This window comes from Struthio camelus, chromosome 5 (assembly GCF_040807025.1).
Source record: "Struthio camelus isolate bStrCam1 chromosome 5, bStrCam1.hap1, whole genome shotgun sequence".
NCBI lineage: Eukaryota > Metazoa > Chordata > Aves > Struthioniformes > Struthionidae > Struthio > Struthio camelus.
This window is the reverse complement of record NC_090946.1, coordinates 7387490-7400488: the sequence shown is the minus strand read 5'-3', so window position 1 is coordinate 7400488 and position 12999 is coordinate 7387490. Positions and strand designations below refer to the sequence as shown.

At 66.4% G+C, this 12999-nt stretch overlaps 3 protein-coding genes across 4 annotated transcripts; 2 read left to right on the top strand and 1 right to left on the bottom strand.

Moving 5' to 3' along the window:
• The first annotated feature begins 143 nt into the window (after positions 1-143).
• On the top strand, positions 144-1668 carry CNTF (ciliary neurotrophic factor). Its single transcript, XM_068944456.1, has 2 exons — positions 144-558; positions 660-1668. Exons 1-2 carry the CDS (start codon positions 433-435, stop codon positions 1107-1109), a joined length of 576 nt encoding a protein of 191 aa, XP_068800557.1. The 5' UTR covers positions 144-432; the 3' UTR covers positions 1110-1668.
• Positions 1669-1897: 229 nt separating this feature from the next.
• DTX4 (deltex E3 ubiquitin ligase 4) lies at positions 1898-8345 on the top strand. 2 transcript variants are annotated; one of them, XR_011141258.1, is made up of 9 exons: positions 1898-2269; positions 2439-3138; positions 4226-4287; positions 4434-4595; positions 4690-4751; positions 4905-5057; positions 5807-6007; positions 6372-6461; positions 6974-8345. XR_011141258.1 is itself a non-coding variant. In XM_068944455.1 (9 exons), the coding sequence occupies exons 1-9, from the start codon at positions 2047-2049 to the stop codon at positions 7205-7207; spliced, it is 1848 nt and encodes a 615-aa protein (XP_068800556.1). In that variant the 5' UTR covers positions 1898-2046; the 3' UTR covers positions 7208-8345. The 2 variants fall into 2 exon arrangements, 1 of the variants encoding a protein (XP_068800556.1); XM_068944455.1 differs by having other exon boundaries at positions 5807-5968.
• Positions 8346-8741: 396 nt separating this feature from the next.
• On the bottom strand, positions 8742-12004 carry MPEG1 (macrophage expressed 1). The gene is made up of 2 exons (XM_068944453.1): positions 11577-12004; positions 8742-11176 (listed from the first exon to the last, which is right to left on the bottom strand). The coding sequence occupies exons 1-2, from the start codon at positions 11722-11724 to the stop codon at positions 8991-8993; spliced, it is 2334 nt and encodes a 777-aa protein (XP_068800554.1). The 5' UTR covers positions 11725-12004; the 3' UTR covers positions 8742-8990.
• Positions 12005-12999: the final 995 nt, after the last annotated feature.

Sequence of the window (12999 nt, the reverse complement as noted above, 5' to 3'; positions counted from 1 at the left end):
GAAACTTTGCTTTTTTTCCCCCCCCCCCCCTTTTTCCCCACCTGCTCGGGTGATGCATAAGCAGAATAAACGGGGTGGGGGGGGGGGGCGAACCTGCACCCCCAAAGGAGAGAGCCGAATGCTTGGGCCGGCGGAGCGACCTCCCGCCGCTCCCGGGATGGCCTTGAAGCCTGGTGGGATGGAGGCGGGACGCGAAGGCGGATTTAGGCGGCCGCCCGGTCTCGCTGGGAGGGAGGAGCGGGCTCGGGAGGCCGCCGGCGGGCCGGGCTCGTGGGCTTTGTTTTTTTTTTTTTTTGGGGCAAGGCAGGCGCGGGAGCCGAGAACTCTCTCGGCTGGAATGCACCAGCTCAGCAAGGGATTTTTCCTCTCCGGGTCGGGGCACGGACGGCGCTGCGTGATCCCGGCGGCAGCCGAGCCGGCCGCGGGGCGACCATGGCGGAGGAGGAGGAGGAGGAGGAGACCTCCTCGGCCGCCCTGCGGCGCCGCGACCTGTGCAGCCGCGGCATCCGCCTGGCCGGCAAGATGCGTTCGGACGTGGCCGACCTGCTGGACGCTTACGTGAGTCGGTTGGTTCCCCGTCGCCCCGTCCTAACGGCGGCGCCCCGTCAAACGGCGCCGGGGTTTCCCGCCGCCCGGCTCGACGCCTCTCGCCCCGCCAGGTGGAAAGGCAAGGCCTGGACGCCTCGGCGAGCGGGGCGGCCTTGGACGGGGTGCCGGCGGCGGCGGCCGAGCGCTGGGGCGAGCAGACGGAGAGCCAGCGCCTGGTCGACAACCTGAGGGCTTACCGGGCTTTCCGGGCGTTGCTGACGGAGATGCTGGAGGAGCAACGGGAGCAAACGGGCGCCGCCGACCCGGCCCTGGGCGACGCCTTGGCCGCCGTCTTGCTCCAAGTCTCCGCTTTCGCCTATCACCTGGAGGAGCTGCTGAGGCTGGAGAGCCGAGGGCCCGCCGGCGGCGAGGAGGCCGCCGGGCCGCCCGCCCTGCCGGGCCTCGGCCTCTTCGAGAGGAAGCTGCGGGGCCTGGGCGTGCTGCGGGAGCTGGCCCGCTGGGCCGTGCGGTCCGCCCGCGACCTGCGGCAGCTCGCCAAGCCCGGCCCCGGCGGCCGCTGAACGGCGGCCCAGGGGGCGGGAGGCTTTTTTGCCCCCCTCCCCGCCGCCATCCGGAGGAGACGCTCCGCCAAGAGGCCCGGCCCCAGCCAGGCGTTATTTTAGGGCTGCAAACGGCACGGAGAAATAAATAGCCCCGGCTCGCCCGGCCTGCCCTGCGAAGGGCACGCGGCCGGGGCGGGGGGGGGCGCTTCTCAGCTGCTTGGGATATTGGGTTTGTTTTTTAATTTAATTTAATTTAATTCTATTTATTTATTTTTTTTTCCCCCTTTCCCGCCCCGGCGTGGACGAGATGGCTGCCGGCCGCAGGGAGAAATGAAAGAGCGCGGGGTATCGGCTGGGGTGGCGCGACGCCACGGTGGGGGGTGGGCGAGCAGGGGCCGGCGGAAGGGGAAACTGAGGCACGGGGTTTGTGTGTGTGTGTGGGGGGGGGGACACACACACCACACGGACACAGCCCGTGACGGGCGAGACCGCTCGCTACCGGCTTTGGCGGCAGGTGACCGCAGCGGAGCCACCGACGGCTGCCGCGTCCCCACGGCCGTGACCACCCACGCCGAGCTCCCCCCCCCTCCCCGCGCCGGCGCCGCAATGGTTCCGCCCGGCCTTGCCTCTCTCTCTCTCCCCCCCCCCACCGCAATGGTTCACCCCGACGAGGTGGTCCGCGCCGCCTCCTCCCCCCCCCCCCACCACCGACCCCGCTCCACCGCGGAGCGCTGACGTCACGGGGCGGGGCGGGGCGGCCGCGCGTGTGCGTGTTTCTGCGCGCGGGTGCGCGCGGCGGCGGCGGGGCGGCCGCGCCATGGGCGGGCGGCGGCGGCGGCGGCGGCGGCGTGGACCGGCTCGCCCGGCCTGAGGGCTTTTTTGTTGTGAAATTTCTTTTTCCCTTCGTGTTTTGTCCCACCCGCCCGCACCCCACGTCGCGCGGCGCCGCCTGCCCATGCTGCTCGCCTCGGCCGCCGTGGTGTGGGAATGGCTGAACGAGCACGGGCGCTGGCGGCCCTACGGGCCGGCCGTCAGCCACCACATCGAGGCGGTGGCCCGCGCGGGGCCCCGTGGCGGCGGCGGCGGCGGCGGCAGCGTGGTGCTGGGCCAGGCCGACAGCCGCCTGGCGCCCTACATCATCGACCTGCACTCCATGCACCAGTTCCGCCAGGACACGGGTGAGCCGCCGGCCTCCGCGCACCTGCGGGGACGGGGGTGGGGGGGGACGGGGGTCGCTTCCCCCTCGCCGCCTTTTGGGGGCTTCTTCAAAACCCGCGGGGGCTGCAAAACAGCTGGGTGGCTTTTTAGCGGTGTCCCCCCCCCCATCCCCATCCCCGTCCCCATCAGGCACCATCCGGCCCGTGCGGCGCAGCTACTACGACCCGTCGTCGGCGCCGGGCAAGGGCGTCGTGTGGGAGTGGGAGAACGACAGCGGGTCGTGGACGCCCTACGACATGGACGTGGGCATCACCATCCAGCGGGCCTACGAGAAGCAGCGCCCTTGGGTGGACCTGAGCGCCATCGGCTTCTGCTACGTCATCGACTTCGCCACCATGGGCCAGATCAACCGGCAGACCCAGCGCAAGCGCCGCGTCCGCCGCCGCCTTGACATGATCTATCCGTTGGTCTCGGGCGCCTTGCCCAAATCCCAATCGTGGCCGGCCGGCCCCGGGGTCGCCGCTTCGCCGCCGGCGCCCGCCTGCACGTGTCCCCAATGCCTGCTGGTCATGAGCGTCAAAGCCGCCGTGGCGGCGGGCGGCCCCCCGGCCCCGCCGCCCCGCAAGGCCGCCCCGCCGCCCGTCGCCCCCAAACCGGCCCCGGGGGCCGCGGCGCCCGACGGGGCGGCACGCGGCTCGCTCAAGGCGCCGGCTTCCCAAGCGAGCCGGCGGCAGGCGGCCAGCGCCCCGGCCCTGAGCTCCGCCGGCTCCGCCGCCAGCCCACCCGGGGCGGGCGACGGCAAGGCCTCCCGCCCGAGCCTGGGCACCCTGAACCGCAGCCACCTCCAGCGCTTGGCCATCGCCCAGTCCCGGGTGCTCATCGCCTCCGGGTGAGTCCCGGCTGCGCGCGAGCGAGATTGTAGCTGAGGGAGAAGGCAGGCAACGGGAGTTTGCTACCCGTGGCCCTTTCCCAGTCGCGGTGGTGGGGACCTTAGCGGTCCCCAGGCTCCCGCGGGCTGCCGAGGCGCCGCTGGGTCCCTCTTGCTCTTCCCAGAGGCGCCCGGGGACCCGAAGCGGGGATGGGGCGGAGGCGAGGCCCGCGGCCTCTCTTGAATCTCAATGAGGAGGCCGGGGCTGCTCTTTCTCTCGGTGGCAGAAGATGGGTGGGTCATATCAAAAGGCCCAAAGAAAAGCTATTCAGGCCCGAGGAGAAGGGATCCCTCCGGCCCCCCACCCCCAGAAGACTTTTTTTTTTTTTTATCATTTGGGGTTTTTTTTTTCCTCCTTTGGGGCCATTGAATCAGCCCGTTGCTCCCCTTTGTCTGGCTCGGCCGTCAGCCTTCTGTCGCAGCCTGGCCCCTTTCCTCTCCTTCTCCGTCCTCCCCCCTTTCTCTCTGTGCTCCTGACCCCTCTGGGAAACTTTCCCATGGAAGAGAGCCCCGGAGGGGGGAGGAAACAGCCACGGCGACGTGCCTGTGGCAGGGAAAAAAGAGAAAAGGGGGGGGGGGAAGAAAAAAAAAAACAAGTGGTGACAAAAAGGGGCCCCGTGAATAATTTGGAGACGCAGGCGGGGTTTCTAAAGAGCAAAAGAAAAGGCTTTGGAGCGGGGAGGGGGGAAGGGGCCACGTCGTGGCTAGATTAGGGAATTCTCTATTTCCAGCCAGGCCCCGGACTGTCGCTCAGGCAACTATTGTCTGGCCGCCCGGCCCGGCCTGCCCTGCGCCCCCGGGCCGCGGCCGGGGGGGCCCCCCCCCGTCCCCGCGCCTCGCCGTAACCCCGGGCGAGGAGGGACAGCGGCCCGGCGGCGCTGGGGCCGGCAGCGGGTGGTTGGGGGTGGCGATGCCCTCGCCGGCTTTTCCGCCTCCCGTGGTCGCCCTCAATTTGCACGGTGGCTTTTCCCGGTCTGGGATTTTTCCGGGAGAAGCCCCCCCCCCCCCCAACCCCGCTGACGGCACCTCCTCTTGCTCTCTCGCCCAGGGTCCCCACCGTCCCCGTGAAGAACCTCACCGGCTCCAGCCCTGTGAACCCGGCGCTGGCAGGTGAGGCCGGGGCCGCGTGGCCGGCGGGGTGCCTTCCTCCGCTCCGGCGCGTCGCTTGGGGCGAGGGGAGCGCGCCGGCTTCGGGGCGTTGGGCTGCGGGGCCGAGCGCGCCGTACCGCTGACCCGGCACCCTTCTGCCCGCCCAGGGATCACGGGGATCCTGATGAGCGCCGCCGGGCTGCCCGTGTGCCTCACGCGACCCCCCAAGCTGGTGCTGCACCCGCCGCCCGTCAGCAAGAGCGAGATCCAGGCCATCCCCGGCATCTCCCACACCTGCCGCAAGACCAGCAAGAAGCAGGCCAAGAAGGGTGAGCCGCGGCTCGGCTCCTTGCTCCCCCGCCGTGCCGCCGCGCTCTCCCGCCGCCTCTGACTCTTGCTCTCGGTGCTTCGCCTCTCCTGTAGGCAAAACCCCGGAGGAGGTGCTGAAAAAATACCTGCAGAAGGTGCGGCATCCGCCGGACGAGGTGAGAGCGGCTGGGATGGCGCGGCTGGGAGCTCCCCGGCGCCCCTGCCCGCGTTTGGCGGCGGTCGGGTGCCGGAGGGGGGGGTTTTTTTTTTTGCCCCGGGGCGAGACCGGGGCTGCGTCGCCTCGACCCTCGTCCTCCCCTTCGCCGCAGGACTGCACCATCTGCATGGAGCGCCTCTCGGCGCCCTCCGGCTACAAGGGGCCCCAGCCGGCCGTCAAGCCCGACCTGGTGGGGAAGCTGGCCAAGTGCGGGCACATCTTCCACCTCCACTGCCTCGTCGCTATGTACAACAACGGCAACAAGGTGTGTGACGGGACCGAAGTTTCCTGGGTCGAAAACCAGTTTGCTTTTTGAGTCATCCTCTCCTTGGCTTTTTGGAAAGTTACACTTTTATCAGAAGCTAGCGCTTTGCTGGAAGCACTGAATCAAAAACCCGGCTTGCACGGGCTTTTTTATTTTATTCATTTATCTTTTTTAGCTGTGCTTAGGTAGTTTTACGTCCTTGACTTCGCTTCTGCCCTTCCCAAGGTTAGCGGGAGCGAACTCTGATCGGCGTGTGCGAGCAGAGATACGCAACAGCCCGTGTCAGGCAGCGCTTTGCCAGCCGCAAGGGGCTTTTTGAACCCTCTGCAAACTGACGTCTTGTTTGACACTCCCAGGGAAACAGGGTTTTGTGTTCTTTGGGGTTTTTTATTGTTTGCAAAAATGATTTTCTCTATTTCCCCCCCAAAAAAAAAAAGGAAAGAAAAAAAGGAAAAAGGAAAATAAAAAACCAGAGGCAAGAAAAGTAGTGAGGACTGTCAAGCTGATGAGGAAGAAAATTCAAAGCTCAGGTGCTTGGTTAAAGCGGGTTCACAGCAGCACGTTTTTCCCAGCCCTACTCTCTACTTCCTGCATGGTTTTGAAATGAACGTGGTTTTACGATGGGAATAGTGTTCAACTCTGTTGAGGGACAAAGTGCTCAGAGTAGGCAGTCTGGCTCAGCACTAGGGGTGATGCTGGGAATTACTCATTTTGTGTTTTCTTCCCCTTTTTATTTTTTTTGTTGTCAGGATGGGAGCCTGCAGTGCCCGACCTGCAAAACCATCTACGGGGTGAAGACCGGGACTCAGCCCCCTGGGAAAATGGAGTATCACATTATCCCTCACGCGCTGCCCGGCCACTCTGACTGCAAAACCATCCGCATCATCTACAATATCCCCCCGGGGGTGCAGGTGCGCCCCGGCCCTGTGCCCGGACCGGGTGGATAGGTGGTGAGCGGTCGCCGTCGGGGCTGGCAGGCCTTGTCCTCGCTCCGTCGCCTCGGGGGCTCTTTCTGGGAGTGATACAACCCAAGCCTGAGCTCGGAGATCGGGCTTCAGCGGTGTCTTGGGAGCTGCGCGTCCACGGGGAGGCGGTGGGAGGGTTGGGGTAAATCTATGGGACGGCGTCGGCCCCATCCGCTGGGTGGCAATGAGGACGGCGGCATTGAGGGCCACCATCCTGGAGCGTAGCTGCCCCGGGATGAAGGGCAGCCGCGTGCAGCTCTGCGTCCCCGAAGGTTTGGGGGTTGCCTTGCACCCAAAGAGTTTCTGAACTCCAAAGGTTTTAATTTCTCTCCCGCCACGCACGCTCCAGGGACCGGAGCATCCGAACCCTGGGAAAAGCTTCACCGCCCGCGGCTTCCCACGGCACTGTTACCTGCCGGACAGCGAGAAGGGCAGGAAGGTGAGAGGGGCTCCCGTGGGTGGCTCGAGCTGTCCGAGGCCCCTCCGAGGGCGTACTGGAGGGGAGGGGAAGGGAGCTCGGCGGAGAGAGCGGTTGAGCTGGAGAAAGGGGAAAAGCAAACTGGACTTAGGCAGGCAAGCGCGGATGGAGGTTTTTGCCTCTCGCCCATCCGGTACGCTCTGCGGGACGTGCGGGAGGGCTGAGACGTCATCGTGCGCTGCGGGGAGCTCTGCAGCCCGCCCCCGTCTTTCTGGTTTGGGCGAACCATCCTCTGTAGGACCCCGCGCTGGTATCCGAGAGACTGCCCCGCTTCCTTTTCTTCCCTGTCTCCATCCCCTGCCCAGCGTTTCCTCCTGGCCCTTCCCCTGCCTCCTCCACCCGGCCTGGGATGTTGGAGTTGGAGCTGCCGGTGGCTCATATGCGCGGCCTGGGGTGAGGTGGGGTTCAACATGACGATGAAGCTTGCCTTCGAACAAATCGGCTCCTACATAAGTAATGCTCCCGCCTGGCAGGTACTGAAGTTGCTGTTGGTAGCCTGGGACCGGCGCTTGATCTTCGCCATCGGGACCTCCAGCACCACGGGCGAGTCGGACACCGTGATCTGGAACGAGATCCACCACAAGACGGAGTTTGGCTCCAACCTCACCGGCCACGGCTACCCCGACGTCAACTACCTGGACAACGTGCTGGCTGAGCTCGCGGCCCAGGGCATCACGGAGGAGAGCTTAGGCCAGGAGAAGGACTGAGACTGCGGTGGGGAGGCGAAGGAAGGGGTGCCCGGTGGGCGGCGGGCCTTCTGCCACCCTTTGGCCCTCGGTACCTGCTGCCACCTCCCCGTGCCCTGGCTCTCCGCCGCCTCTTCCGTCCCGCTCCGAGGAGAGAGCCGATGGAGAAGCCTGACGGGGCCTTTGCGCGGAGGAGCTGGAGACCCTCCGTTCCTGGTGCTCGGTTGGTGAGAGCGTCCCCAGGCCGGGGCCTGCCGGGGAGGTGGGAGAAGGTCGTTTCGGACAGCTCCTTCCCTTCCCTGGAGGTTAGGTTGGCCGTGGTGGTGGCCACGAGCTCCGGGAGGGGAAGCGAAAGGCTGAAGTCTGCAAACGGCCTCCCCCGCGCCGGAGAGGGAGCTGGCCGGCCCCACGGGAGCCACGAGGATTCAAACCAGCCCTGGCGTCCCCTCCGGGTCGGTCACCGGTTACGTGTTGTCACTCGGTGGGAGCTTGGGGGACGTCGGGGCCGGGCTAGCGCTGTGTCACCTGTCAGGGCGTTCCCAGCCTGGCCCCAGCCCCTCTCCCCCGCATCGTGTTGGGACCAATCGGTGGTGCCAGGGGGCTGCCCCCCCCGTCGTGGGTCCCCCGAGGCAGCCGGGCATGCATCCTCCGCCCCGCTCCGTCCCACAGTCGTCCGGCCGTCCGTCCGTTTGTCCCGTCCGGCCCGTCCCAACCGGTCTCCCCTATCGGCGGCGGGGGGTGACCCTGCCCCGGGTGTGCCCCCCCCCCCTTCTCCCTTTAAGCTGCCTCCCACGGCGTCACCTCGTCCCATTTTTGGATTGGGACCCCGACTCCCCCCCCCCCCGCCCCCATCATCCCGAATCGTCCCCTTCGGGCTCGGTCCCTGGTAGCCCTTTGGGGCGGTCGCCTCTTGCTCCCCCCACTCCCGGTTTCCCCTGGGGTGGTGGTGGGGGGCGGCGCGGGGAGGGCACGTCCTGCTGTAAATCGTTCTGTCGTCGTCGCTTTTGGTTTTGTTTCTCTTTTTCTTTTTGTCTTTTTTTTTTTTTTTTTCTTTTTCCCTCCCCCGTTTCCTCCCCGTCTCCGCCGGAGGGTCGCACCGCGCGGCACCAATAAATGGGCGGCGGGGGACGCCCGCCGTCCCTGCGCCGCCCGGCCTCTCCGTTGTCTTCTGTCCGTCTGCGTCGCCGGGCGGGCGAGGGGACACCCGCGGGCGGCCCGCTGCCGAAACCCCCCCCCGACCCCAGCCGCGACCTTCGCGCCGCAGCCGCCCCGACACCGGGTTTGGGGGGGGGGGGATTTCTTCTACCTCGGGCAGGGGGGCTGGTGGGTGGGGGGAAGGAGATCTCTTTTTTTCCCCTGGGGGAAAACCCACCTTTTGGGCCGCTTTGCAGCAGCGAGGGGGGGAGCGTGGGTTGTCCTGGCGTCCCCCCCCCCCTCCGGCCACCGCTGCAGAAAAAGCAGAACTGAAGCTATGCAAAACCCTTGCGAGCCCGGGGGAGAGCAAGGGGCCGGGGAGGGGGGCTGGATCGGTGCCCCCGCCCTTTACTTTAATCGCTTGCCTTTCAGTTTCTTTTATTTTTTCTTTCTCTCTCTTTTTTTTTTTCATTTTTTTAACGCCGCGTTGCCTCCGCGCTTCGGCGCTGGCCGCGATACGGCGGCTCCGCGCCTCTTTGCGTGCGCCTGTATATCTACGCCTGTAGGTACACGTGAAAACGCCGGTCGCTAGCCGCGGGACCCCCCTGGTGGCGTGGCTTCCCCCACCCACCCCAGCGTTTCGGGGCCGGCGGGGGGTGGCTGCGCCCGCTCACGCCGCCGCCACCGCCTCCTCCTCCTCCTGGCGGCCTTCCCCGTCGCCCAGCGCCCGGTACCCCATCGCCCTGTACCGCCGGCGCCCGTAGGCCGCCATGGCCGCCACGCCGGCCAGGCCCACCAAGGCGGCGGCCACCACGCCGGCCACCTCGCCCCCCCTCAGCCCCGAGCCCCGCACCATCTCGGCGGCCCGGCGGGCCTCGGCCGGCTGAGCCGGGCGCCAGGCGCGGTTCTCGGCGTCCTTGACCCAGGCGCCGGCCCCGCTGCTCACCAAGACGGTGTCGGTGGCCGGCAGGGCGGCGGGCGGGCGGGTGAAGGGCGGCGGGCGGGCGGGTGGCAGCGCGCCCCCGGTGAAGGCGCCGGCCCGGGCGCAGTACTCCACCTGGCAGCCGTCGCTGATGAGCGCCGAGTGGCGGCTGAAGCCCACGGGGCAACGCTTGGCCCCGGCCGCCCCGGCCAAGGGGTTGCCCGCCTGGCAACTGAAGAAGCCCCCGAAGGACACGGCGTAGCGGCCGCCCGCCTCGTAGTCGCCGCTGGCGCACAGCCGCAGGTCGTCGAAGAGCTTCAAGGCCGAGTAGCCCGCCGGGCACGACTGGGCGCCCGTCAAGGGGTTGGCGCCACGGGCGCTGAAGAGCCCCCCGAAAAGGTAACCGGCCGCCGGGGGCGCTGGCCCGCTCGCCGCGCACCAGTAGGCGCTGAACTGCACCCGCGAGAGCCAGAAGACGTCGCGGCACACGCGGCGGCAGAAGATGCCCAGCGTGCACTTGTCCTGGCACTCCAGGTGGCTGTAGCCTTCCTCGCGCTCCTGCGCGCCCAGCTGCGCCGGCGCGTAGCCCTCGGGGCACGAGAAAGCCCCCGTCAGCGGGTTCTTCTGCTCCAGCGCCCGGCACAGCGCCCCGGCGTCGGGGCCGCTCAGCCCCACGCACTCCTGGAAGACGCCGCCCAGCGTGAAGTTGGCGCCGGCGCCCTCGCACGAGCCGTCGTCGGCGTTGGCGTGGAAGTTGAAGTTGGGCGAGGCGGCGTCCGTGCAGCCCGGGTAGGTGTTGAAGGTGTAGTAGCGGCGGATGGCCAGCTCCACACGCCTGGCCAGCTTCCTCACCGTGGGCGTGGGCAGCTCCGGCAGGGCGCCGGGGCTGATGAAGAAGTACAGGGGCAGCCCCGAGCGGTCGATGGCCACCAGCTGGTTGCTGGTGCCCTCCTGCCACGTCTTGAGGGTGATGCCCGGGTAAAAGGGGGTCCCGCCGATGCTCTCCACCCGGGAGTTGGTGCGGTTCTCCAGGTACTGCCTGGTGAAGGCAGAGCTGACGTCCACGGACCCCTCGGTTTTCGCGTTGATGATGCCGTGGAAGGCCGCGCCGGCCGCGGCGGTAACCGCGCTGCGCGTGGCCCAGCTGTCCTTCAGGAAGGTCACCTTGATCTGGTCCTCCTGGACCAAGGTGGCGCCGGCATCCGCAGAGGTGATGACGTGGGTGCCGTAGTTGAGCACCAGCACCTCCGCCAGGAAGTCGGCCATCCGCGTCTGGTTGTTCTCCAGGTGGCTGGCAATGGTCAGCAGCTGCTTCTTGAAGCTCTTGTCCAGGGCTGCTCCCGGGTCGATTTTGGCGGTGTAGACCAGGTTCCTGACCTGGACTCGAGTGGTGACCGCCTGGTCCTTGACTTGGTGGGTCTTGGTCCGGTGGAAGTCGTGGGAGAACTTGCCGTTGATAGAGGAGAAGAGGGACAGCTCCATGTTGATGGAGGCAGACGTGACGCTTTGGTAATCCTTCCAGGACTCGATGATCTCTGAATTGATGTCCAGGTTGCTCTGCTTGCGAGGGATGGTGAAGACCTCATCCGGGATGATGTAGGACCCGTCTTCCGTGGTCTTGCACAGCGTGTAGCCCAGGTTCATGACTCTGCCCATGTCCAAGTTCCTGAGGTTATCCCAACCCCCGCCAGGCAGGACTTCCAGGCTCGGGAGCTTTAGGGCCTTCTTGCACTCCTGAAACCCCGCAGGGGAGGACGGCTCCTGGGACTGCTGCGTCCCTCTCACCCGAGCTACCAGCATGCAGGCGAGGAGGAGCCTCCAGAGCGCCCGGCTCATGGCTGAACCCGTGCCGGGACGCCGTCGGACGTCCGAGCCGTGAGGCGACAGCTTGGGAAATGAGCCGACCGCGGGTGCAGCTGCCGGCTGGGTTCCTCCTTCGGCGGGATGAATTAGCCAAAAGAAAAGGAGAAGTGAAAGCTGATGAATGTGGGAAGTCAGCGGACAGAGCTGAGACGAGGAGGGCCTCTCCGCCCCGAGCGCTCGCTCCCTCTCCCCGGCTGCCCTCCCGGAGACGGGCAGGGAGGTATCTCACGCGGGGTCTTCTCTCCACCGGCGCCCAGCCTGTGCCGCTGTATGAACCTCCCCGCTTCGGTCGACGCTTGCGGGCCTCCCCCCCGGCTTCCCGCTGCTGCATCTCCCCGCAGGTGACCTCCCCGGGTGCCTTGGGGACACGCCAGCGCCCTGCTCCCCATCCCCGACCAACCCACATCGCTCTTGGGGCTCTCCACCGCCTCCTCTACCCCAGCCCCGTCCTTCCCCGTGGCCTGGCAGTACCTGTGCTGGGGAAAACCCGCTCCCGGCCAGGATCGCCGAGCCCAAAAGGCGCCGGGCCCGAGCGCCTTCGGCGGCAGATGGCAGGCGCTGGGGCTTCCTCTGCGCAAGGGACGGCTCCAGCGGCCGAAAGCGAAGCCGCTCTTTCCATACGGCCGGCCCGCGTTTCCCCTATTTTAAGCCGGTCGCTTCCTCTTCCCCGCGCCGAGCCGGGAGAGGAGGAGGCTGAAGCGAGAGCTGCGGCGGCTGCTCGCGCCGCCGTCCCCGCTCCGCCTGTTCCTCCTGCCCCAGACCCTCGGCCTCCCGCTTTTCGCCGGCGGCTCTGGCAGAAATTTCCTTCCTTGTCGCACCCTTTTCCACGGGGGGAAGAGACGGAGCGACGGGCCGGTCTTCCCCACCCTCCGAGCCCAGCAGGTCACGGGGCACCGGGAAAAGGAAGAGCGAGGCCGTGGCGGTCCCAGCTGGCCTTCGTGTCGCCTCGTCCCGCCGCTCCTCCCTGGCACCGCGGCGCCACGAGCAAATCACGCCGGATATATACATATAAATATATACATATACAACCGCCTGCGTACGCGTATTTATTTGCAAACGTTTTTTTTTTTTTCTCCTCCTCGGGTCAACGCAGACCTCATCGGCCGCGCGGCTGAAACGGCTTTAGCGGAAGGAAAGCGTCTGCGCGACGATGCCTGCTAATTAAGGAGCTAATGGCCGTCAGTAGTTAATCGCTGTCGCTGCTGCTGCTGCAATTAATTCTGCAGCCAGCTAATAACGCTTGCGAAGACTGATTATTCTGAGGACGTGGCGGCTCGTCCGCCTGCGCTTAGAGAAGGGGACGGAGAGATGGTACCCTCAGCTCTTCCCCTCCCTCCCCGTTCCTGGATGCTGGTGAAAGTGAACCCCAAAGAGACCAGCGTGGCCGATGAGTGGGTGGGCGAGAGCTCAGGAGGGTGCCGGGACCCCTGAGCGCAGCCCCGGGCTTGGTGGCGATAGCAAGGGGACGGGCGTTTTCTGGGGATCTGCGGGCGTTTCTGCAGAGTTTCTTGCAACCCAGCAAGCTTGCGGGGTTGCGGGGCCGAGATCAAGCCCGGCTACAAGGAGCCACCGGCAAGGACGTAGTGGTGGAGGGAGACTTTAAACAACGCCCTTCACTTATTTCTCTCGTTCTGACCTAATCCCTGGGAGCTGTCTGGTTTTGGAAGGATAAATTGTCGCGGTTTATAACCTGCTGAGGTCCAAAAGCTTTTCCGGGGGCGCTCAGTCGAAAGGAAAACTCTACGTGGCGCCCCATCAAAGCTTGGGCTGATCTGGGAGCCCACCACGAGAAGGTCTGGAGACTTCTATTTTTATTTATTTACCTATTTATCAAATTTTGCTCTTCAGGGATGTGCAGGGCAGTCTCCCAGCAAGGGAACCAGAAACCTCCTTG